Raw genomic sequence first — 24,241 nt, forward strand, 5'->3', positions numbered from 1 at the left:
TTTTCACATCAAAAAAAGAAATATACTGAATATAATACAAAACGTCAGCATAAACTAACTTCACGTGGATGATTCTAAAGCTGCCTTTGCATTCTTAGATTTGGCAACACTGCTAGTCAATCCATCTTTAAACGTGTAAAACGATGGACGATTTCCAACAACTTCCCATGTCCTGGATAGAAAAAGATTACAAGCATGAGAAATATTCACTAATATCAAGAAGATGGAAAGAAATGATGGCTAACAAACAAACACAAAAATTAGACATGAGTAAATAAAAATCACACGAACAAAAATTAAACGTGTCTAAACGTGTAAAATAAAATCTTTAAACAAAAATAAAATCTTTAATCAAAAATAAAATCTTTAAATGTGTAAAACGATGGACGATTTTCAACAACTTCCCATGTCCTAGATAGAAAAAAATTACAAGCATGAGAAATATTCGCTAAAATCAAGAAGAAGGAAAGAAATGATGGCTAACAAACAAACACAAAAATTAAACACTAGCAAATAAAAATCCCGCACGAATAAAAATTAAATGAAACTGGTAAACCAAAAATTGTGCTAGCTGAGCCCCACTTCAATTTTGATCAGAACATCCATTAACCTTTTTAGGGGGTTACTAAAAAAAGTGACCCAACACATTATTTTGTGATGTATCCTTTATTCATTTAAATGTTGACTTTTGCAAGATATAATAGAGGCAATAAACAACCAAGAGAGATAAAACTCTACAAAAAGAAAACTTCAAACGACTCGACGGCCAGTAGAATTGAAAGACTAAAACAACGCGGATATTTCGTCTGTATCCAAACAAGGCGTCTTCAGCACAAGATAGAAAATTAAAAGAAAACTAATCTAAAAACAAATAAAAACCACCACCAACAATAATAAATACAATTGTCGCTACTTATCCACGTAGGGAAAAGCAGCTATTTGAGTTACTTCAATGAGAATCAAAGAGGAACTGAGGAAAAATTATGAAAATTGAAACTTAGTTAATTATTCTGTCGCGAAATAATCCTCTTGTAAGCTAACATTGAAGCAACTCTTTTTGGTCTAGTGGGTAATCTTGTCCCCTGGTGATTGTGTAAAATTTTAATTCCCCCATCGACTATTGGTTCATTTTTTAAAAGAATATCATAAATTGGGTAAATATTTAAATTTCCTGTGTCTCTATTTATTGAAATATTAGCAAATATATGTTTTTTAATTTCTATAGCCTCCCTCGCCCACTGAGAAAACCACCAAGATTCTTTGATCACACGAACAAATTCTCCAAATTTTAGGTGGAGACCACCTAAGCCTTGTTTGGATACAGGCGAAATATCCGCGTTGTATTAGTCTTTCAATTCTACTGGCTGTCCTCTCGTTTGAAGTTTTCTTTTTGTAGAGTTTTATCTCTCTTGGTTGTTTATTGTCATGTCTGGCCAGTTCGGCTTAAGAACTTTAATAATATAGGCAATGTCAGTAAACAGAAATAGAGCTCAATCGATTGCCAATTGCCAATCAAATTTGATTGCCAAAATGGATTGCCAATTAAGTACACCCTGTTACAAATACAACCTACACCAACCCCAATCTCCACCAAACCCACCCCAATGCTCCAACCCCAATCTACACCAAACAACAAACTCTCAGTTGTTTCAAAAAGGAACTGGCGAGAAAAGTTACAGATGAACTGGTCTGTTATTTTTCATTGCCATGTATGTTTAGAGTTTCATAAAGGCACAAGTTTTTGCACCCCAAATTATCATTTTTTTATAGAAATGACTAACGTTCTACAGAATAGAACGATCTACTAAATCTGAGATAGTACATATGAATCACAATAGCCATTGTACACACCAGTACAAAGAGGTTGGAAGGCCCTTCATTGTAGTCCATATACCTCTCTACATCAGAAAAGAAGAAAAAAAATTGGAGTAAGAAAAAATAAGAAGAAAAAAAGAGACAAAATATCAAAATATCGTGAAGACAAAATATCTTCACGCCTTACATAAATTTTGTGACCAACTACTTTAGCACTTCTAGTTGTCCAAAATATATCTTTCCTTTTTAGCTTGTTGTTCTCTATAACGCGCAGGTATTGTATTACATTCCATCCCTAACTCTGAGTAAGTAATGATTGCTCCACTTAGAAATTAACTTGCGAGCTAACTAGCTTAAAAATTGACTCAAGGGTTGATACTTAACATCCCCGGAAACGAAATGGGGCTCCCCAAAATAGGATGTTATAGGTGGAATTTTTGACCAAGTGAAGATACTCGCACGCTACTGGGACATTGCATAGACAGAGCTGTGCACCGGCGTTAATTCACGAAAATTTAGGGAGGGGGGGCAAAATGCATTTTTCAAAATCAGGGGCAAATTTGCCGTTTTTTCTATTTTTCAACCACATTACAATAAAAAAAGGTATAGGCATAAATAAAAAAATAGAGGAACACATGCCTTCTCCCCCCCCCCCCAATCAACACCACTTAAACCTTGTCACACTTTCTTTTTATGAAATTGCACGTCTGATTATAGTTTAATAGAAAAAAGAGGAAGACAATTTAAAACGAATAGTTTTTACTATACATAATTACAGCATAAAATCTTCTCCAGTAATAGAAAAAAATTATAGGACAAAACTTAAATTCTGTAGGAGAGCATTAAAAAGTGAAAATGTGTCTATGGTTTATGACTTTCCAATTTTGACCAGTGGACTACTTAGTCATAAAAAATTTGCATGGTAGGATAAGATTTACAAATAAAAATAAAAATATCAAATACCCCCCCTCCTCCTCCAAAAGACTCTATGGTGGGGAATGCAGGAAGAGAGTCAAATAAACAAAAACGAACAAAAGCAGTAAAAAGATACAAAAGCAAAAACGGAGAAAAATGAAAAACACATAAACACACACTAAAAACGAAAATACCGATCATCCGCCAACTGACTATTTGCCGCAAAACAAGCTAGAGGAAAGGGATTGTGTGAATCTAATTACTTTTCATCCCACCAATTAATTTTTTCGAAGATACAGGAGGGATCGGCTGAATAATCCAAAAGGTATATTTTGGTTAAATTGGGTTTATGTTGGTTAAGTTTTGATTAGGTTAAACTTATGGTTGACTTAATCTTAATAAACTTAACACCAAAATATTTTCGTTAACTTAATTAGGGGCTATGAAGCGTCTGAATTTGCGACAAGCCTACAGCTGTAGCTTGCACCAAAAGGAAAAGATATATATATCATTAAATTAATCAGTTTAAGACCAATCCATTCACCAAGCCAAAATTATGATATTACTAGGGCTTCTTCAGAAGAAGAAGAATGGAGCGTTTGAACAGATTGGGATGGAAGAAGAGTGTGCGTAGCTGTGTTGGCCTCAGGCGGATGGAAGATGGAGACAGTTGTTAGTAGTAGTAGTAGCAGTGGTTTAAAATTGAATAAAACCTGCAGTGTTTTTTTTTTGCATTACGAACTGTGGATTAAGAACCAAATAATCGAATTCCAATGAAACACATATGTCCGTACACTCCCCCAATCCTGTATTTCAATGGTTTGCACTTCGATATGTTTCCAGTAGCACCTACTGGCCCCCACCTCGTCTGTTCAATATAAAAATTGAAACGAGACAATACTCGAAAGCTGAAACGATAATTAAGAGTAAATAAAGTTTTAAAATTAAAGAAATGAGGTCTTACTTGCGAGAGTACTCAGCAGTTGACCTAATTTCTTTCAAATCTCCATAAGATTGTAGAAGACCAATAACTGCTAGCACCAAACTCAAAAGTGTCTGCAACAATATCTGAAATTCAATAACACCATGTCAGATCAACCATTTGATAGGAAAAACCAGGCATATACACACATTTTATTTTGGGAGAGAGGTTCAGAGCTTAGGAAAACACAAGAAAAGGACATCATTTAAAATATTAAAATAAATCAAAAACATATTGTTGAAAATCTCCAGACAGGGGGAGGAGGCATAAGATCAAAGCCTCCTTTACCACGGCATATATGTATTACCCCAGCTACTTCATATAATTGTTGAACATGATCAAGTGAAATTTTTACCGTGTTATGAGTCCAACGATAAAACCTATTCCCAGCAAAATAAACCAGAAGCACTGCATATGGTAAATTCTCTATTTTGTCAATTGGTCATATGACTATTCCAAGGAAGGTGAAGAATTGAGAAAAAAAAAAATCATCTTTAGACCAAGATTTTTTAAGGAGTAGGATGGGAGGCTCTCGGGACATGTCTTTGGGTGGGGAGAATTCTCACTTATGTGTTTGTAGGTACATATGCTTATTGAGATGTCACTTGCGCCGTCCGGCTAGCAAAACATCCTACCATAGTTTACCTTTTTATTTGTGCGCGGAAGTTGGTTTTTCATGGTGAGAATGGTATTGACTTATGCAGTTTTTTTCGCTCTATTTTTGAGTACCAGAATCACTCCTGTTGAAGCCGTCGCTGTGCCAAAAAATGACTTAATAAAGTTGCGTTTCCATTCTACCTTTTTGGCGCCATCTATCTTGACTACGCTAACTGCATTGCACTTACTGCGAGAAGTCACAGGTGGCGCATCGTCCACCAATGGAAACAATCCGACAGGAAAGAAACGTGGATGTCGGGCAGGGAAAAATGAAAGGAGAAGGCGTACGGGGTGTGCTATTTCGGTACTAGTGACAAGCCGTGACTATTGTTCTTCGCCAAAACAAGTGTTTGAGCGAAACCTGGTGAAAATCAAGATATCCAGAGCACCTAAAATACCGAGTCTGAAGAGATTTGACGAAACTCCCGTGTGCCCCTTCCAGGATAGCCCGCCCGTTCTTAAGCCCGAACGTCCTTTAGCTAAAAGTAAGTTGCCAAATATACTTGTGTGTAACGCTAGATCTTTGAACAACAAAACTGATGCACTTGAAGTTGTTGCCAGGCAGAACAACGCCTCAATAATAATAATAAGCGAATGTTGAGACACTTCTGACGAATCGGCGCGCATCAAAGGTTACGCAAGCTACTTTAATACGCGTCACGATCGTGGCTTGAATCGTCGAGGAGGAGGCGTTGGACTTTATGTTCGTAATGACCTATCCTCAAGGCTGTTAAGTGAGCCTTTTGACTCCGACCACGAAATATTATGGACCGAATGCAAACCTGCACGTTTATCAAAAAGATTTTCATGTTTAATTGTTGCTTCGGTCTATTATCCTGAAAGTGCTAAAAACAGGAAAGACTTGATTGAACACATTCAGTTTTTCGTAGACAAAATGCGCCGCAAGCATGTCTCTCCTGGCTTTGTTATTGCCGGAAACTTCAATCAAACTAATAGGCAATGGGTTTCAAATATTTTAGATTTGCGACAAGCCGTTACAATACCTACCCATCAAAGTGGCAGCATACTGGACTTGATTTTTACCAACTTGACAGACTTTTATTACGCACCGAGATCCCTAGGACCCCTTCTGAATTCTGATCACTTTATCATCTTCTGGGAAGCCAGTTCGGCAATTCCGAAGCCAAAACGAGTCAAGTATACGGTGCGACCACTTACTGAGGACTCGATATCTACATTTGGTCACTGGATCGGTAATTATCAGTTTGAGGACATTTGCTCTGAACAGGATATTAATATTAAAGTCAATAAGCTGAATACTCTGCTTCAGGAGCAATTTCAGACTTGTTTTCCCGTAAAAGTCATTACTGTGAGTGACACTGATAAACCGTGGATAACCAATGATCTAAAGAATTTAATAAAAACCCGTTGTCGCCTTCATATCGCTGGTGATACCGTAGCTTCAGCCAAGTTGCGTAATCATATTGTTAAACTAAACAAGCGTGCCAAGAGGCAGTATGTGAGGGATAAAATTACTCCCTTACTCACAATAGACCCCCACAAATGGCATTCCTCAGTAAAAAGACTTACCGGTACGACAACACTCAGAGATCTAAGGCTCCTCAAAGAGGACGGTACCTTAACCTCAGCTAATGAAGTCAATTCTTTTTTTGCTGACATTTGTACCTCATTTCCATCAATCACCAAATCAGAAATTGATACTATCATTGCTGGTGCAGAGATTGAGGACGTATGTGAGGTCTCTGAATTCACTGTTTATAAGGAACTCCTAAGACTGAAAGCGAACTGTGCGTCCTACCCAGGTGAGCTTCCAGTAAAGCTGTTACGTGAATTCGCCATTTTTCTTGCTAAGCCACTCTCTTCTATAATCAACCAATGTTTCCTTCAGCAAGTATTCCCTAGTGCTTGGAAAAGAGCATATGTCCGCGTTATTCCAAAAGTAAGGTGTCCAAAATCTTGTGATCAACTCCGGCCTATATCAATAACTCCGAACCTTTCTAAAGTTGCAGAAACGTTTATTTACCGCAAACTTATGTCACAGGTCTCTGCACATCTAGACCCGTATCAGTATGGATGCTTAAGAGGCAGCAGCACAACTGTTTATTTAGTACGGATGTACCATCTCATTGTCGACTGGCTCGACCGAGGAAGTGCTATAGTCGACCTTCTCCTCGTAGACTACCGAAAGGCTTTTGATCTTATTCGCCATTCCGTTGCTATCACAAATCTACGCACCATGGGTGCGCAAAAACATATTCTCCTTTTAGTGATCAGTTTTTTACAAGCCCGCTATCAGTGCGTTTACAGTCTTTTCCCAGGAGATACCGACTCCGAATGGGTCGAGCTTACATGCGGAGCCCCACAAGGTACTAAGCTCGCTAGTCTACTGTTTTTGGCAGTGATAAATTTCATCCTTTCCGGCTATGAAGAAAGATTTAAGTATGTAGACGACTTGTCAGTCCTACTGAAGTACATTGTTGAGAAGTCTGAGGCTGTCCCCCAATTCTGTAACGAAATAATCAAAAACTTCAAAGATGAATGTACTGCGAACAGCCTCCAAATCAACGAAGGAAAGACTAAAATCCTTCGCTTTAATCCCCTGAAGAGAGACTTTGTGTGCCCTCCTCCTCCTTATCCTAGTGAATCTTCGGCAGTAGTGCTTGGTGTCAAGTTTAGCATCGACTGCTCTTTCAGCCTCCATGTCGATAGAATTATCAAAAAGGCAAATAGTGCGATGCGGACACTTATACTAATGCGTCGATTTGGTTTTTCAGTGACACAACTAAGGATAGCCTATCTTACTTACATTCGACCAATTTTAGAGTATGCATGTCCCGTATGGGGCCCACAAGTCAATAACACTATTTACCTAAGTGACCAGCTTGAGTCAATACAAAAAAGAGCAGTCAAAGTAATATTGTGCGATGCTTTTACCGAATATAAGTTAGCATTATCCACTTTACAAATTCCCTCTCTTCAAGAGCGTCGTCTCAGTTTGATCCTTGAATTTGGCCAATATCTTCTCAGAAGTGATAAATACAGATCGATACTACCACCAGTTTTAGTGAAACATCGAAGTACTAGGTTGAAGAAATTTGACAGATTAGCAGCACCTCCTTCACGCACAAATCGTTTTTCCAACTCATTCATCCCTTTCTTTGTATCAAAGTATAACAATTGTTGATTTTAAACTATTTGTCTTCTGATTTTTTTTTTGTCGTTTGATTTAATCCTTTTTTCTTTTTTTGTAAGCACAAGCGCCATTTAGTTTTATGACTACGAAAGATTGTGCAAATAAAACCTATTCCTATTCCTATTCCTATTGTTGCTATTCTTATAATGTTGATAGTGAATTTTCACAAGATTTAACTTTCATTGATTCTTTCCGGAGCTCAAAAATAGGAAAGTTTCAAGACGAATCATATGTTTTTTTATTACGGTTAGTTTTTTACAAAAAAGGGGAAAACAGAAAAACGACACCCAGTTTTCAGCCATTAAACAAACAAAGCCTCACTTTTTATAGATGGCCTTATTTCTTTAATTTTGGATTTTCCATTCAGATAAGAACATTAGAACTCCAAAAGGATCAGTTTTAAGGCCAATAATTTACATAAGATCATTAGGACCAACCACTTAAACAATAAATTAGATTATAGCATCCTTACACCAATAGCAAATGATAACTGATGAATACTTCGATTTCGTTTTCATTATTTATCATTATTTATTAACTACTTAAAAAACACCGACATAAAAACAACATAGTAAGTACACGGAACAGGATTGTATCAGATGCTTATACGAAAGAGCCATTAGGTTTCAATGATTTAACATTTATCATTAAAAATTTTAAAAGCCATTTCGATAAAATAAGTTTTTTAAATTCAACCAAAAATGAGCAGAAATAATTTACCAATGATGAAACTACCACAAATCCTCATCAATAAATAAATGAGACCCAAATCAAACTGAAATTACAATAAATAACCAATTCAAAATAGAAGAAAAGCAGAAATTAAGAAGACTAGGGCTGACAGCCACCATACCTTCTCAAGACCTGAAAATAATTTGCACTTAACTGAAAAAAAAACTGAGTTACTGATTGTTAATATATATATATATATATATATATATATATATATATATATATATATATATATATATATATATATATATATATATATATATATATATATACTAGCTGTTGGTGGGGGCGCTTCGCGCCCCCCAAGACCCCCCCGCGTGCGCAAGTCGTTACGCGCCATGTTAGTTACGCACCATTGTAGTTGTGTCACTGTGTCCCACCTGTGAATATAGGTACATATATATATATATATATATATATATATATATATATATAAAATATATATATATATATATATATATATATATATATATATATATATATATATATATATATATATATATATATATATATATATATATATATATGTTTTTAACTACGTAAAACTTGCGAATATACAACATTCTTCGCTGTCCCATTGTCTGTGTATATAAATAGATTGTCAGGTTTACCGACTCTTGAACATGCAACATATAATTGTCCATGGGAAAACAATCCATATTCAGATCTATACCGCATTTTTCTAATGATTGCCCTTGAGCCTTGTTGATGGTGATTGCTAATCGAATATTCCCTGTGTCCCCGTCGTCATTTATATTTCCCCCCTGTGCCCTTCCGGCGTCTTCTGGTCGTCATTTGTGTCCCAGTGTCTCGGTCTGTAATTTCTCTTTGAGTGTCCCGGTCGTCATTTATACTCCCCGTGTCCCGGTCGTCATTTGTGTCCCGGTCTGTAATTTCTCTTTGAGTGTCCCGGTCGTCATTTCTATTCCTTGTTTCCTGGTGTCCCGGTCGCCATTTGTGTCCTGGTGTCCCGGTCTGTAATTTCTCTTTGAGTGTCCCGGTCATCATTTATATTCCTTGTTTCCTGGTGTTTTCATTAAACATTCTGTTTAATGAAATTTAAACTTTAAAACATAGAATATTGAATTAGGTGTGGATAAAGAGGTTGCAAAGAATGCTAGGTGATGGTTTATGAGATCAAGAGATACAGGTTTTGCAGCATGAAAGAAGCCTTTCTGATTCCCTGAGCCTTCACATTTCAGTTAAGGAGACAAGGGGCGAAGAGGATTTGTAGAAGGCGAATTAAAAAAATGAGGAATTGAATTAAGGGGGAACAGTTTACCACTTGGGGTAAGAAGGAAGTATTTAGGGAGGAGAAGATAAATTGATCCAGATTTGTGGAAGTACGGATGAGAGTGTAGGTCATGTGATTTATGAGTGTGTAAAATTGAGTGAGTTCAGAAATGTAGTGTATGGAAGGTATAGGTTTGATTTGATGAGAGATGGCTGGTAAAAACAGTAAATGATGAATGTTTTGCAAGTATTAAAGTTTGGGATGATTTTTCAGGCAATGGAACACAGAAGTAGATTTCTGTGATCTGTGCTTTCTTTGCTTATGTTATATAATTCCAACCTTTAAAAGTGATTTTTCTCTTTTGTTATATATTCCCATGGCCCTAGAGCTTTTAGAGCAAAATTTTTTTTTACTTTTCTTGACATAATCTATGCAGTAGATGGCTGCTTATAAGTTCTCACACAAATCCAAGGAAATGCTTACCCCAAAGGCCAAATCTGTGAGGGAAGTTATTGGATTTGACCCCCCCCCCTAAAATCTTTGTCCAACATGTAAGTACATAGTAAAAATACATATAAAAAGAATCTGATGTGTTTTTCTTGTGCAAAATTAATCCCTGAAGAAAAATACCCCATCCCCCAGCAAAATTTTAGATATGCCTTTACTAACCCCTTCCATAAATATTGACCACTGATTGCTTACAATGTTTGTTTTTTGTCAATGCTATACAATAAATAACACTTACATCATTCGGAAGATATTGGGCATCTTTCTGAATCAGCCTCAAATATGACTTATCTGTAAAACAAAAAAGCACAAGCTATGAATTCAAAAGATTACTAACCAATAGATTCACCTTTAAGTAGAGACATGATCATACTGAGAGAGAAAAGGGTGAATTCTATTGTCATTTGATATATTCCATTTATTACAAAAAAGGCTCCAGCAAATTGCAGCACAAGATGTGATATAAAATCATAGCTCCATCAACATGGCCCCTTGAGGCCAAATATAGATGTAGGTTATATACAAAATTTGCTAAAATTTGTTGGCTTACCTCTATTTTTGTGCAGTTCTCATAAATAGTTTATCTATAATGGCAAAAAGGCTACTTTGAAAAAACAAAAATTTTCATATATAATCTAGGCAATACCTGGTCACAAGGCAATACCTGGCCTTACGAAGAGTGAGGGCTGAGACACAATTGCAACAGCATTTATTCTATATCTGGAAAGATTGTTGAATATGAAATCAAGTGGTATAGGCCTATTTAATTTTAGTTTACCACTACTTCAATAGCTAAATCTCTGTAGAGTTGAACCTTTTTTATAAGTCTTTGCTGAAGAATTAGATTTGTCTGTTGAGAATTAGATCTGTTCTGCTGTAAATATATATATATATATATATATATATATATATATATATATATATATATATATATATATATATATATATATCCTTCCCGATAAATCTGATATGATTTATTTCAAATTTAGGGCATTCAATTTAGGGAGGTTCAACTCTAGCTTATCTTACTGGTCAATGCAATTTAAGGCAAAATCTCTACTATACAACCAATAAGTGGTTTGTTTCACTAAGGTATTAAATTTGTTTTAATTTTCTTAAGTAGGCGAAAAGTCACTGTAATAATAAGGACGTGATCAGTTTGAATATTTTATTCATATACATAACTAGCAATTAGAACGTACAGATGGTTAATTGTGGAACCTAGTCAGACATACACTTTAAGCTTGATCCTAAGCTAGGAGAATCTCTGCCTAATCTTAGATATGGGATTTTAAACAAGAACGAAGTATCTGACTATATGGGATATTACTCTATCTAAGTCACATTTGTTTAATGGAACTTGGTTAACAAACAAGTCTACTTGTTTGGCTTTTAGCATTTTATTTGCCAGAAAGTGAAATATGGGTTTTATGCTTTTGTAAATAGGATAGAAAGTTGGGGAGAAAATTTAAAGTTGTTATAACATGAGCCATAAAAGAAATTAGGAATAGAACATCAGGTTTATGAAGTTGAGGCCTGATATTGTCAAAAAAATGAGACAGGCCAAAATCATCAAGACTTACAAGAAATCGATCAATTTAAAAAAAAAAATTATGCCTCTTGTTTCCTTTGACAAGAAGACAAGTTAACCCCAGCATTAAAAATACAGCCACTGAGTGAGTGATTTTAACAAACAGTTGCATCATTCAATCTGGGAAACCCTAAATGAATAATCCTATTTTGAAAGAGACAAGCCTTTAACGATAGTGTTTCACTCAGGAGTGTTACTAGCCAAAATGTTACATCTCCATCTTTGAAGTCAAAGTACATGCTGTTGAGTTTGAATTTCTTGCCACACAAATTCTTTGTAGATATCTAAGGACAAAGGGTTATTAATATTAGTTTTGTAGTCAATTTTTTACTAAACAATCTGTCAAAAAAAATTTCAAAGTTAACTAAGAATTACAACAAAATGGCAAAATCTAGTTATTAGCTAGCTAGTAAAGTGAATTGAACAAGGCTCAGATCTATACATTACAAGTAAGCTTAAGCATGTCTTATAGGAAATAGTCTGGTGAATATGATGAATGCAAATAAAACATGTGTTGAAAGCAAATGAAACTTTCTGGGACCAGCTGAAAATATGAAACTTTCTGGGACCAGCTGAAAATCAATTTTGGAAAATCCTTGAAAATATCATTTACTTAGCTTAAACAACACTTTTACTAAACATAATAGACTATCCTCTAAATTTTGGGTAAATATTTAATAATTCATATTGATTTACAAATAAAGTGAAGATACCACTTGATGCCTTTATTTATGGTTATTACAAATATAATAATTGCTTTTCTTGCAAATTCGAAATTAAGCCCTTTTAGGACCCTTCAAAATAATAATTTCATTCTATATTTTTTGGATATAAAAATGGGTAATAACATTTGTTTCAAACTTGTCATTCCATTATAAATCCATTTTGTAAAAGTTTCATGATTCACAAACATTGATTTGTCAAGATTAAGCTGAACAAAAGAAGAAAAAAAAATCAAAACAAATCCGCAATATTTTCTTCTTATTCTGTTAGGCCACTTAAAAACTGCTATTTCACCTGTATGTTGCAAAAATGTCAAAGCCAACAGAAGAAACATGGCAGATAGAAAAATGGAGAAATTGTTTAGAATTTTTTATCCAACTTAAATGTGACAAATCAATGCTCTTGTGACAAAGATATTGTTTTGAATTTTTATCCAACTTAATTGTGACAAATCAGTGTGTAACATTCTGACTTACCTTTTCTATTCTAGTTGACCTGGGTTCTACAAGCATTGAATAAACGTCTGCTTACGAATCAACCGACTTTTTACATGGTGTCAGAGCCCCTCTAAAAGTCATGGAAGCCAACGTTCCATACCCCACAATGGACTGGTCAAGCAACAACCTCAAAGAGGTATGGTCGAGATTCCAAACACATGCAACCCTCATGTTCCAAGGACCCCTTAGTGGAAAGACTGAAAAAATCCAGTGTGCGTTCTAGCTGATCTGGCTAGGAGAAAAAGGGAGAGACATTTTCAGTACATTTACAATATCTGCTGCAGAAACAGACAAAATTGGAGCATATATATCCAAATTCAGTGAATATTTCAGCCCCCAGTCAAACACAGTGTTCTCAAGATACCTCTTTCACAAAAGAGACCAACGTGATGGTGAAACAATCGATCAGTACATCACAGAATTAAAGTTATTGGCTCGGGAATGTGAATACTCCACAACAGACTTGAAAGAGGAAATGATAAGAGACAGACTTGTATGTGGTATCTCCTCAGCGAGAGTCAGAGAGAAGCTCCTACAGGCAGGTTCAAATCTGACCCTGTCACAAGCAGTTACTATATCAAGGGCACATGTAGAAACCCAGGTGCAACTTAGAACAATGTCGCAACCTGGCTCAAGCAGCACCCACGGAGGCCAGGATGCATACATTAAACAAGAAGTTGACTTCATTCGAAAAGGCAAGAAGACGAACCAGAGTGCACAAGCTTATAAACAATGTTACTTCTGTGGCGGAGAGTACTCCTCCCTGCACAAATGCCCAGCCAAAGGAAAAGCGTGTAGCAATTGCGACAAGCTAAATCATTTTGCGAAAGTTTGCAAAAGCAACAGAAAAACAGTAAACCTCATAAACCAGGAAGCATGTCGAAATGAAGACGATGATCTCTTTATTGATACAGTGAACATTATTGATTCTGTTAACATGGACAAAGGTGAGGACCAACCCTATGTGAAGCTTATGGTGAATGGACAAGCCAGAATCACTTTCAAAATCGACACTGGCGCCCAAGCAAACATCATTCCAGAAAGGAATTTCAAGACCCTCAAGCCAAAGCCTGTAGTACGTGAAATGCTACAGATTCTTACTAGTTTTGGCGGCCAGAAAATACATACGCTTGGAGTCTGCAACCTGACATGTACATACACAAACGGCAGCAGTGAAACTCAGCCCTTCTTCATTGTAAAAGATGCCCCCATGCCAATCCTTGGCTTCGATACTAGCAGGAAACTCAACTTAGTCAAGCTGGTCCTCACAGTCGAGAGCTCAAAGGTCCAGAAATCAACTCCATTTGTCGAAGAATTCCAAGACCTCTTCCAAGGTATTGGTCAGCTCGAAGGAAAGTGCCACATTACGCTGAAAGAAGGAGCTGAACCAAAAGCAGTACCAGCTAGACGCGTCCCGATATCCCTCCAAGACAGCTTTAAGAAGGAACTCGATAGGATGGAAAGCCTTGGAGTCATAGAAAAAGTCTCCCACCCCACCGATTGGGTCAACGCTGCAGTTGTAATTGAAAAGCCTGACAAGAGTCTTTGGGTCTGCATCGACCCCCACGACTTGAATATGGCCATCAAACGACACCATCATCCAATGCCTACATTCGACGAAGCTGTTTTGAAACATTCCAGCGCTAAGTACTTCACAAAACTTGACGCTCGCCATGGATATTGGTCGCTTGAACTTGACGAGGAGTCGTCCGAATTAACAACGTTCAACGCACCATATGGCCGATACAAGTTCAAACGGATGCCGTTCAGCCTAATCTCGGCGCAAGACGAATTCCAGCGCCGCATGGAGGAGGCATTTGAAGGTATCAGAGGTTTTTCAGTCATAGTGGATGACATCATCATATCCGGCCGAACCGATGAAGAGCACGATTCTAATGTGCGCAGCGCGCTTATAAGAGCCCGCGAGAAATGCGTGAAGCTCAACCTTCAAAAATGTGTGTTCAAAAGTGATAGCATCCCTTACTTTGGACACATAATATCGGAAGCTGGCATCCATCCAGATCCACGGAAGGTTCGAGCACTAAAGGAAATGCACATCCCATCGACTAAAGATGAACTTCAGACCGTCTTGGGAATGATGAACTATCTGGCAAGGTATATACCCAATCTTTCCTCACTGAACCAACCACTTCGCAAACTGGCAAACCAGCGAGATTTCAAGTGGGAAGAAGAGCACAACTCAAAATTCACAAACATCAAAGAATCGATTTGTGACTCATTATCATTCCTTGATCCAACATCAGGAAACATTGAGCTCCAAGTCGATGCTTCGAAGTTCGGCCTTGGGGCTACTATTCTTCAGAACGGAAAAACTGTATCCTTTGCATCAAGATCACTTAATCGCACCGAGCAAAATTATTCACAGATAGAAAAAGAATTATACGCTATCCTCTTCGGCTGCCTGCATTATCATCAGTACCTGTATGGCCAGAAATTAATCGTTGTGTCCGACCACAAACCTCTGCAAGTCGTCCTAAACCGCCCAATTTCGAAGTCGTCACCTAGGCTGCAGCGGATGTTACTGAAAATCCAGCCATATAATTTTACAGTGATATTTCGCCCTGGTAAACAAATTCCTGTTGCCGACGCCCTATCCCGCTTATATCTCCCTGAAAAGGATACATAAACGCAAATGGAGATTGAATCGTACGTGCACTCTGTGATGACGCTTCTCCCAATAAGCCCGGACAGGCTTAAAAAGCTAAAAGAAGAGACAGCAGCTGATCATCAATTGGTTGAGCTCACTAAGACTATCCAAAGTGGCTGGCCCGAATCTAAAAGGTCCGTTCCCACAAACATACTCCCATTTTGGAACGTCAGACACGAGTTAACAGTCATAGACCAGATCATATTGAAAGGCGATCGTTTGGTCATTCCAAAAAATTCCCGCAAGAACATCCTAGACCGCATCCATTCATCACACCTGGGAATTGAAAAGACTAAGCAACGAGCTCGCTCTATTGTGTTCTGGCCAGGTATGACAAAGGATGTCGAAGAACATATCAGACACTGCTATGCGTGTACTAAATATCAAAACTCGAATCAAAAGGAGCCGTTGTTACCTCATGATATCCCTCGCCTACCTTGGGAGAAGATCGGTTGTGATCTGTTCTACAAGAGTGGAGAATATTACCTTATCACAGTCGACTATTACAGCCGGTTTTTCGAGGTTGATAGAGTCGGTGGCAATGCATACGCCCATCAAATCGTATCATGTTTGAAGAAACAATTTGCGCGGTATGGAATCCCTAGCGTCCTCGTCTCCAATAATGGTCCGCAATTCACATCAGCTCTATTTCAGAAGTTCATAAAAGACTGGGAAATAGCTCACAAGACTTCATCGCCAAACTTTCCGCAGTCAAACGGACTTGCGGAAAGGACAGTACAAACTGCCAAGGATATCCTTACTAAGACTGATCTCACAGGAGACGATTTCGAGTTGGCCATACTCGAATACAGGAACACACCGGTCGATGGACTGGCATCCCCAGCCCAGATGCTGATGAGCAGAAACTTGAGATCGATAGTTCCTTGCACTGGAGAACTACTCTCCCCAAAAATCGCTCATCACGGCGAGTTCGTGCAGAACCGAAAAAAGCAAAAATCACGCCAAAGGAAATACCACGACAGGCAGTCAAAAGAACTAAAACCCCTCCAAGTCAGCCAACCAATTCAAGCCCAAATCCAGGGTAAGACGTGGCAGTCTGGTACAATCGTGAGAGCAGACAAGCATCCCAGATCATACATAATTGAGACGAATGAAGGAGGAAACTATCGGCGAAACAGGCGTCACATAAAGGTGCTCTGCCATTAAAACAGGTCACCTGATGCTGCTGAAGCCCTGGAAACCCCACATGGTGAATCTAAGGGAAACCCACATGCCGAAGCTCTTACATCGTCACCCATAACTGCGTTTGCTGCTCTCACCCCTCCACCTAAAACGCCTGATCTAAACTCACGGCCGACTTCCCATGATCTTAGTCCAGCATTCCATACGCCAATACCTGTACCAAGCAAAAGTCGCACGACCCACGCGGATCTACAGGGTGCTCTGTATTCAACCCGTTCAGGTTGATGCGTAAAGCCTGTAAAGAAACTTAACCTGTAAATGTAAAGAAACCATAGTGTGAGTGTAGTAGAGGTGAACTAGAAAAGTGATCCAAGTGCCTTATCGTATATGAAGTATGTATGAGAGTACGAAAAGTGAACCAAGCGCCTTCTCGTATTCTAAGAGTTAAGACTGCTAATTGTAGAGGTGAAATAGAGCAGTGGTTCCCAACCGGTGGTACGCGTACCCCAGGGGGTACGCGAAGGTCCCAAAATTAATTTAGTCTACATCTTTAAAACTTGTTTCTGACTCAGTTCCAACATTTCCCTCAAAATCAGATAACATAACCCATTGTACGTAATTTCAGACTCATTTTCAAAACTTTCGCTTTCAGTAACCCGCTAATTTTTCTCCATAGCCATAAAGTCTCGATGCTAATTTTTCTCCATAGCCGTAAGGTCTCGATTTAAACTCAGCGAGTTCAGTATCTTGTCATCTGTTGAAACACGAAGTTCGTGAATAGTGGTTGCAAACAAAGATGGATAGATTCCTGATCAGGAATAACAAGAAGCCGAATGATGGTACCCAAAACTCTGAACCTGCACCTAAGAAGAAGAAATATGACGAATCATCGGTCAAAGTGCGTCGATATTTGTCAGAATACGTAGGGCTCGGATTTAGTGCGACAAAGTCTGATCCAGTGAATGCACAGTGTGTTCTTTGTGGTCAAGTCTTGGCCAACAGTTCCATGAAACCTGCGCATATGAACCGGCATCTCAGTATTGTGCACCCTTCTCATGTCGGTAAGCCCATAGAGTTTTTCAAGCGTAAACAAGAAGCATTCGCTAGTAACTGTTCGGAAATTGCAAAAGTGGCATCAGTTTCTTCAAAGGCTCTCCGGGCTTCGTATGCTGTTTCATATTTAGTTGCGAAACAGAAAAAACCGCACACCATCGCCGAATGTCTGATATTACCAGCACTAGTGAAAGTCAGTGAAATAATGTTTGACACGAAAACTGCTACTGCCCTTCAGTCTATACCTGTGTCGAACAATACCATTTCAAGAAGGATAGAAGACATTGCAAGCGATATTGTCATGCAGGTTATTGAGCAAATAAAGTTGACGAAGATGTTTGCGTTACAGCTTGACGAAAGCACGGATGTGTCAGGTGAAGCCCAGGTGATCGTCTTTGTTCGATATCAAGATTGTTCTGACATAAGAGAAAATATTCTGTTTTGTCAAAACCTACAGTCAAGAACAACAGGAGAAGAACTATTCAAGGTGATTGACAAATTCTTCGCAGAAGGGGGCATCTTGTGGGACTGGTGTCTATCAGTTTGCAGTGATGGAGCTGCCGCCCTAACAGGGAAGAATAATGGGCTCATGGCCTGGATAAGGAAGAAAAATCCAAAGGTGAAGTGGTTGCACTGCATCATTCACAGGCAAGCTCTTGCATCGAAAAGGATGAACGCACATCTGCAGGAGACCCTCAACGAGGCTGTAAAAGTGATCAACTTCATCAAAGCCCGACCACTGAACTCAAGAATGTTCAAGTTGCTGTGCCAAGAGATGGGTTCAGAACATCAACATTTACTTCTGCACACAGAAGTTCGCTGGTTGTCTCGTGGGAAGATTTTAAACAGACTTTTCGAGCTTCAACAAGAAGTTCATATGTTTCTTCTGGAGCAAAAATCTGCATTCAGTTCACTTTTTGAAAACCAGGACTGGGTCTGCAGGCTGGCCTATCTTGCGGATATTTTCGACAAACTGAATGACTTGAATCTGTCAATGCAAGGTTTCCGGACGGACGAACTCTCCCTGAATTCGAAGATGTGTGCTTTCATCAAGAAATTGGAGTTCTGGCTTAAAAAGGTTCAAAGAAACAGCGTTAGTGTCTTCCCGACCCTTGACAAGTTTGCGGACGATAGTGAAATTGATAACCTCAACACAATCTGTGATTGTATTCGGGAGCATCTGACAAAGTTGCGAGATGAACTTGTGTCATATTTCCCATCGATTATGAACCAAGATAGAACGCAGGATTGGATCCAAAATCCATTTGTTGAAGACGTGACCTCAAGCTCCAGTCTTAGTGACAAGCTTACAGAGAATCTGATCGAACTTGCCAGTGATCGTGCCTTAGAACTGAAATTCCAAAATGTAACTGTTTCCCAGTTTTGGCTGGAGGTGAAAGGAGAATACAAGGAACTAAGTGAAATCGCCATGTCTGCTTTGTTACCATTCGGATCCACTTACCTTTGTGAAGTATCATTTTCGGCAATGTCATTGATCAAAACCAAACACAGGAACAGACTGAGTGTACAAAATGACCTTATAATTGCCGTTAGTGACATCAAGCCAAGATTTGATAATATTTTAGCAAAAAAGCAGCCTCAAGTTTCTCATTGATTTTGTACGTACATTTAAGCACCATCATATTGGACAATAAATCTCGTGTTTTTGAAAATCTGATTTTAGTTAAGAAAAAAGTAAAACAACGATTCTCAAGAAAGGGGTACGCAAACTTTTTGGGCCTTGACTAGGGGTACGCGGACCGAAAAAGGTTGGGAACCACTGAAATAGAGAAGTGACCCAAGTGCCTTATTGTATTATGAAGTATGTATGAGAGAAAGAAAAGTGTTAGAGAAGTGAGTTAAGCGCCTTCTCGTATTCTAAGAGTGAAGACCACTTATTGAAAGAATTGGTATGGTGATGCATGCCTAATTAAAGTGGGGTGGATTGGTTATGGAATAGTGTTATTTGTTGGTAATATATAGTATGGTTTTTGTACCAGCTCACTAGTTTGGAAAAGAGGAAGGATGTAACATTCTGACTTACCTTTTCTATTCTAGTTGACCTGGGTTCTACAAGCATTGAATAAACGTCTGCTTATGAATCAACCGACTTTTTACAAGTGGCATTGCTGAGGGGTAGAGGGCAGTTGTACCCCCAATAATTTGTAAAAACTATAATTTTTTAAGTAGCTTTAAAAGGCCTGCTTGTTTTATGTTTCAAATTTGCTCTTCATTCAGGTTGTGATGGGTTACTGTGAAGTTTGGCTTTTTTCCAATTTTGTAAAAAAAATTGCAATTGGAAAGATAAGATTTTTCAAAGCACTAAAAAACGTTTGCTTAATGAGCAAGATGTGAGTAGGGGACAGTACCCCTTATATACAGAGAAATTTATATTTTGTTTTATGCTCTAAACTTACTCCTTACTTTAGTTGAAAAGCCTTTTCAATTTGTTAAATTACATTTCATGAAACTCTAAAGTTGTATGAATACAATACTTTTGGAGATGCAATCAATATTTCAATTATTTTTGTTTGGATCTTGATGGGTAATCAAACAGTTGGTGGTAATGAACTGTAAATAAGGAGCAACCCAGCTCAATAGTAACTGATACCCTAAAAACAGTTTTAATACCAATAACTATACCAAAAGAATTGGGTTATTATGCTGATTCTAAATATATAAGTTTAGTCTAGCATATCCAAAGCTACAAGCCTGAGAAAATTTGTCTGATTTTCGAAAAAAGGGGAAAGACCCTGTAGAAGTCATAGAATTTTAATGAAAATCACATCATCAGATTCAGCATATCAAACAATTTTACTGCAAAGGTTTCAAGCTAATATTTGCAAAAATGTAGCATATTTAGGATCACCACAAAAAGCTGATCCTTTGATTGAATGTTGACAATAATTAGGCTCTTACACTTTCATTATTGAAAAGGACTGTTATTTACTTACCATTCATCACTAAGAAGAATTTGATTTTTTTTTTTTCCATTGCTCTAACCAAATCATACAGAAAAATTTTTTGTGGAAAACTGGAAAGGGGTCACTCAGTCACAAATTAGAACTTATATTTTCCTTAATAAGGGTGAAAATCTATTGACAGGCAGCCAACAATGGGGCAACACACATGTTTTCCATGGTTTTTCCCTATTCTGCTTGGTTTCCTCTGGTTCCCTTATAATTACTTCATAGTCCCAAATTTCCAGGGGGGCCATAGACCCCCCCCCCCCTGCTGTCACCCATACTGCCACTTTTTGCTACTTTTGCTTTTCTATTTATTTTGTTTAGCCAGCTCCAAAAAAAGAATTGAATATGCTAAGAATTATGACTGAAATTACATTTCACACAAAGCTAGCACTACTTGTGGGTGCTAGTACTTGTAGGTGCTACTACTACTGTGGGTGCTACTACTTGTAGGTGCTACTTGTGTAGTGCTAGCACACAAAGCTAGCACTAGCACTACATTTACCTCTGCACCAGCATGCTGTACAAAATATCTGTTGAGAATGAAGTAAAAGTGAACTTGTAAGTAAATATGAAGTAAATATGAATATTTTCCCTATAGACACTGGATCCTGTAAGTTAAGTTAATTTTTCTCACAATTTAGAAATTTTGTGTGCAGCTATAATCAGCATCAGCCCATTCACAACATAATTTCTATTATTATCAGTAGTATTAATGCAAAACTATGAGACCAATCTTTGCTTGTGAAGGTAATTAATGATGTAAAAACAACATTCTGTGTAACCCCTTCCATGAATGTATAACCCTATACCCTGATTTACACAAGAAAAACTTTCAAGTAATTCTTATATAATTTGTTATTTTTACCAAGATACAAAGGGGAAGGTAATTTTTAAAGTCTAGGAGTAAATTTTCCCTTCCAATTGGTATCCCTGGCAATCTTTAACTAATTTAATGTTTCTGGAGTAATGATGCCAAGAACAGTACAGATTTTCTGGATATTCTTTGTCACACAATATCCAATAGATAAGTTAATAATTCAACTTTATTTTCCAAATATTCTTAAATTAGAAATATGGTCACTATTTGAATATGGGGAATATGTCATGATATAATGTTATACAATCTGTGATAATTGTAGAGCAGCATTAGTGGTGAATCTAGGTGAAAAAAGCTGTGGTAATTGTAGAGCAGCATTAGTGGTGAATCTAGGTGAAAAAAGCTGAGTGTATACAATAATCACCTTTGCCCACCTGACAGCTTGTTTTTAATTGTTGAATGAACTGACTATTGTTGTCTGCAGCAGCTCATTGCTGACAATTTTAGTATCTGCATCAGCACTTTCATTTATAATTTTTTATGGTTTATAATGTATTGCATATTGTTTTTAAATTCACCAAGTAGCATGTTTATTAAATAGTTACTCTCTTTACTGCCAGTTGAATAGCACTTACTTCAATAGCACCCCCTCTTGCCCTCCCAGTAAAATACAGCAGCTACATTAGTAGGCCTTGACAACACATTCCATGAACAAAATCAGTTTCATGAGGAGAAAAATCAATGTACAAGTTTCACAGAGAAAAAAAAAATCAAAATCCTACAAGTTTCATGAACAAAAATTAGAATCCAACAAGTTCCATGAAGTGAAATGACAGTAATGTCATACAGTAATGACAGCAGCTATAAACAGACGTTTTAACCCTTTGGATACCAAAAAAATAGAAAGAAGTTATCATTTTTGAGGGTCTAAAAAAGGGTCAATGTTGGTATTACAAGAACAATTTTTTGGGGTCATGAAACTATTGTTGATAGATGCATTTTCACTTTTTTACCTTACCTTAAATCGCATTTGCCAGCAAGATAAGGTGGTAGATCCTCCTGTAGTTCTTGCTGGTGGTGAGTGATGTAATTATGTTGGCTTAGCTTCCCAGTCCAGCCTCTACTCAGCCCTCTCCCAGTCCCTGTTGACTCCATCCTTGAAGGAGTGGGGAGTCTAAGCTTGGATGGTAGACTTGGATAGGCTATTCCAGAGGGGGACCACCCAAATGGAAAAGAAGCCACGTTGTTCCCTTCTCCAACATCCAGGCAGGTGAAGCTTAAGACTGTGATTTCTTGAATTGTTAGCCAGGGAGGGGGAAGATCTGGTTCAGGTGACAAGATTTGAAAATTTTGTGTGCCATGATCACATCTCCTCTATATCTTTGATATGTGAGGGTTGGAAGTCTCAGAGATCCTAGGCAATCCTGGTAAGGGACACTATTTAAGCCATGGACCAGTTTGGTTGCTCTTCTTTGGACACTTCCAAGGGCTCTTTTGTCCATTTTATTTTGGGGAAAGGCCAAAGTCAAGCCAAACTCAAGGTGGGGACAGACAAGGGATTTATAAAGTTTTGTAACCACACAAAACAAAAGAGCACTTCTGGTTACAAAAGAGCACTTAATGAGTCCAAGAGCTCAATTAGCTTTTGCAACCTGAGCCTGAGTGTGGCTGTGGAATTTTAAACCTTTCTCCACAATGACACCTAAGTCTCTCCTTGGCAACTGCTTCCAACTGATCACACCCTATATGGTAGGGATGGTGGGGGTTATTTTGCCCTAAGTGCAGTACCTTGCATTTCATTGCATTGAATTGTACAGTCTAAGTTGATGACCAGGAGGATAGCCTGTTGAGGTACAGCTGAATGCAGGCTCTTTCTTCTTCAGTTTCAGCAGGCCCAATGAGCTTACAGTTGTCAGCATATAATGTTAAAAGGTTTTGAACATCATTTCTTGCTTGCAAAACCACTGCAAACCTAACCTAACAAAAAATTGTCTCTAAAAGCCACAGAGCAATTTTCATTCTTAAAACGTTAGCAACTTCAAATTTTCAGTAAACAAAAACGGAAATGATCGCAATTATATAAGCTATGTATAAATACAAGAATATATGGGCTGGAATAAATCCATAATGGTGGGTTTTTGGTAGTTTTGCAAGAGAGAAAAGATGTTCAAAAAGCCAAAATGCATCTATTAACAATAGTTTCATGACCCAAAAAAATCGTTCTGGTAACTACCAACATTGACCCAAAAAAGTTTGAAAACTGAATTTGCAAGAAAAGCAATTTTTATATTCAAAAGAGCATAAGAAAGGAATCTAGAGGTATATTTACTTCATTTGTGGGTCAATAATAAGAACTGCAAAATATTTACAAATTTTCTTTTAAATAACATTTGAATTCTTAGCCAGCTGGGTCTACCAGATAATTAGCCTAGGTACCTAGGCCTAGTAGCTTATTTTGAGCTAGATATGAGTCATCCACACTAGGATAATTCATATTAAACCAGACTAAAGTAAAGAACTTATTTTGCGCATTAAAGGGTTTACGTACGTTGGGCTGCAGAATAAGCCGAATGTAAAAGGCCCAGCAGTCCAATAAAAGAAACGAATCCAGCAAACGATACCATTTTAAATTTTACCGCCAAAATATAACCAACAATGTCGGTAATAGCGAGGATCAGTTTACGGCTTCCTAGAAAAAGAATACGACGGGGCTTCCCCATGGCAACGATACTGTGGTTTCACACTGGCTTAGCAAGATTGCCA

The 24,241-nt window shown here is 37.7% G+C and overlaps 1 protein-coding gene across 1 annotated transcript; it reads right to left on the minus strand.

Annotated features, from left to right (window-relative positions):
* On the minus strand, positions 1-24,198 carry LOC136039248 (ER membrane protein complex subunit 5-like). The gene is made up of 4 exons (XM_065722803.1): positions 24,027-24,198; positions 10,256-10,308; positions 3,695-3,798; positions 1-172 (listed from the first exon to the last, which is right to left on the minus strand). The coding sequence occupies exons 1-4, from the start codon at positions 24,196-24,198 to the stop codon at positions 61-63; spliced, it is 441 nt and encodes a 146-aa protein (XP_065578875.1). The 3' UTR covers positions 1-60.
* Positions 24,199-24,241: the final 43 nt, after the last annotated feature.

Source organism: Artemia franciscana, chromosome 19 (genome assembly GCF_032884065.1).
Source record: "Artemia franciscana chromosome 19, ASM3288406v1, whole genome shotgun sequence".
In the NCBI taxonomy this organism is placed as follows: Eukaryota; Metazoa; Arthropoda; class Branchiopoda; order Anostraca; family Artemiidae; genus Artemia; species Artemia franciscana.

What these genes read in the sequence shown, in the direction of transcription:
- LOC136039248 (XM_065722803.1), bottom strand. Translation starts at nt 24,198, where the DNA reads ATGGGGAAGCCCCGTCGTATTCTTTTTCTAGGAAGCCGTAAACTGATC. An exon ending in GGCTTATTCTGCAGCCCAAC is followed by an intron (nt 10,309 to 24,026) that starts GTACGTAAACCC and finishes TTTGTTTTACAG; the next exon opens with ATAAGTCATATTTGAGGCTG. An exon ending in ACTGCTGAGTACTCTCGCAA is followed by an intron (nt 173 to 3,694) that starts GTAAGACCTCAT and finishes TTTTCTATCCAG; the next exon opens with GACATGGGAAGTTGTTGGAA.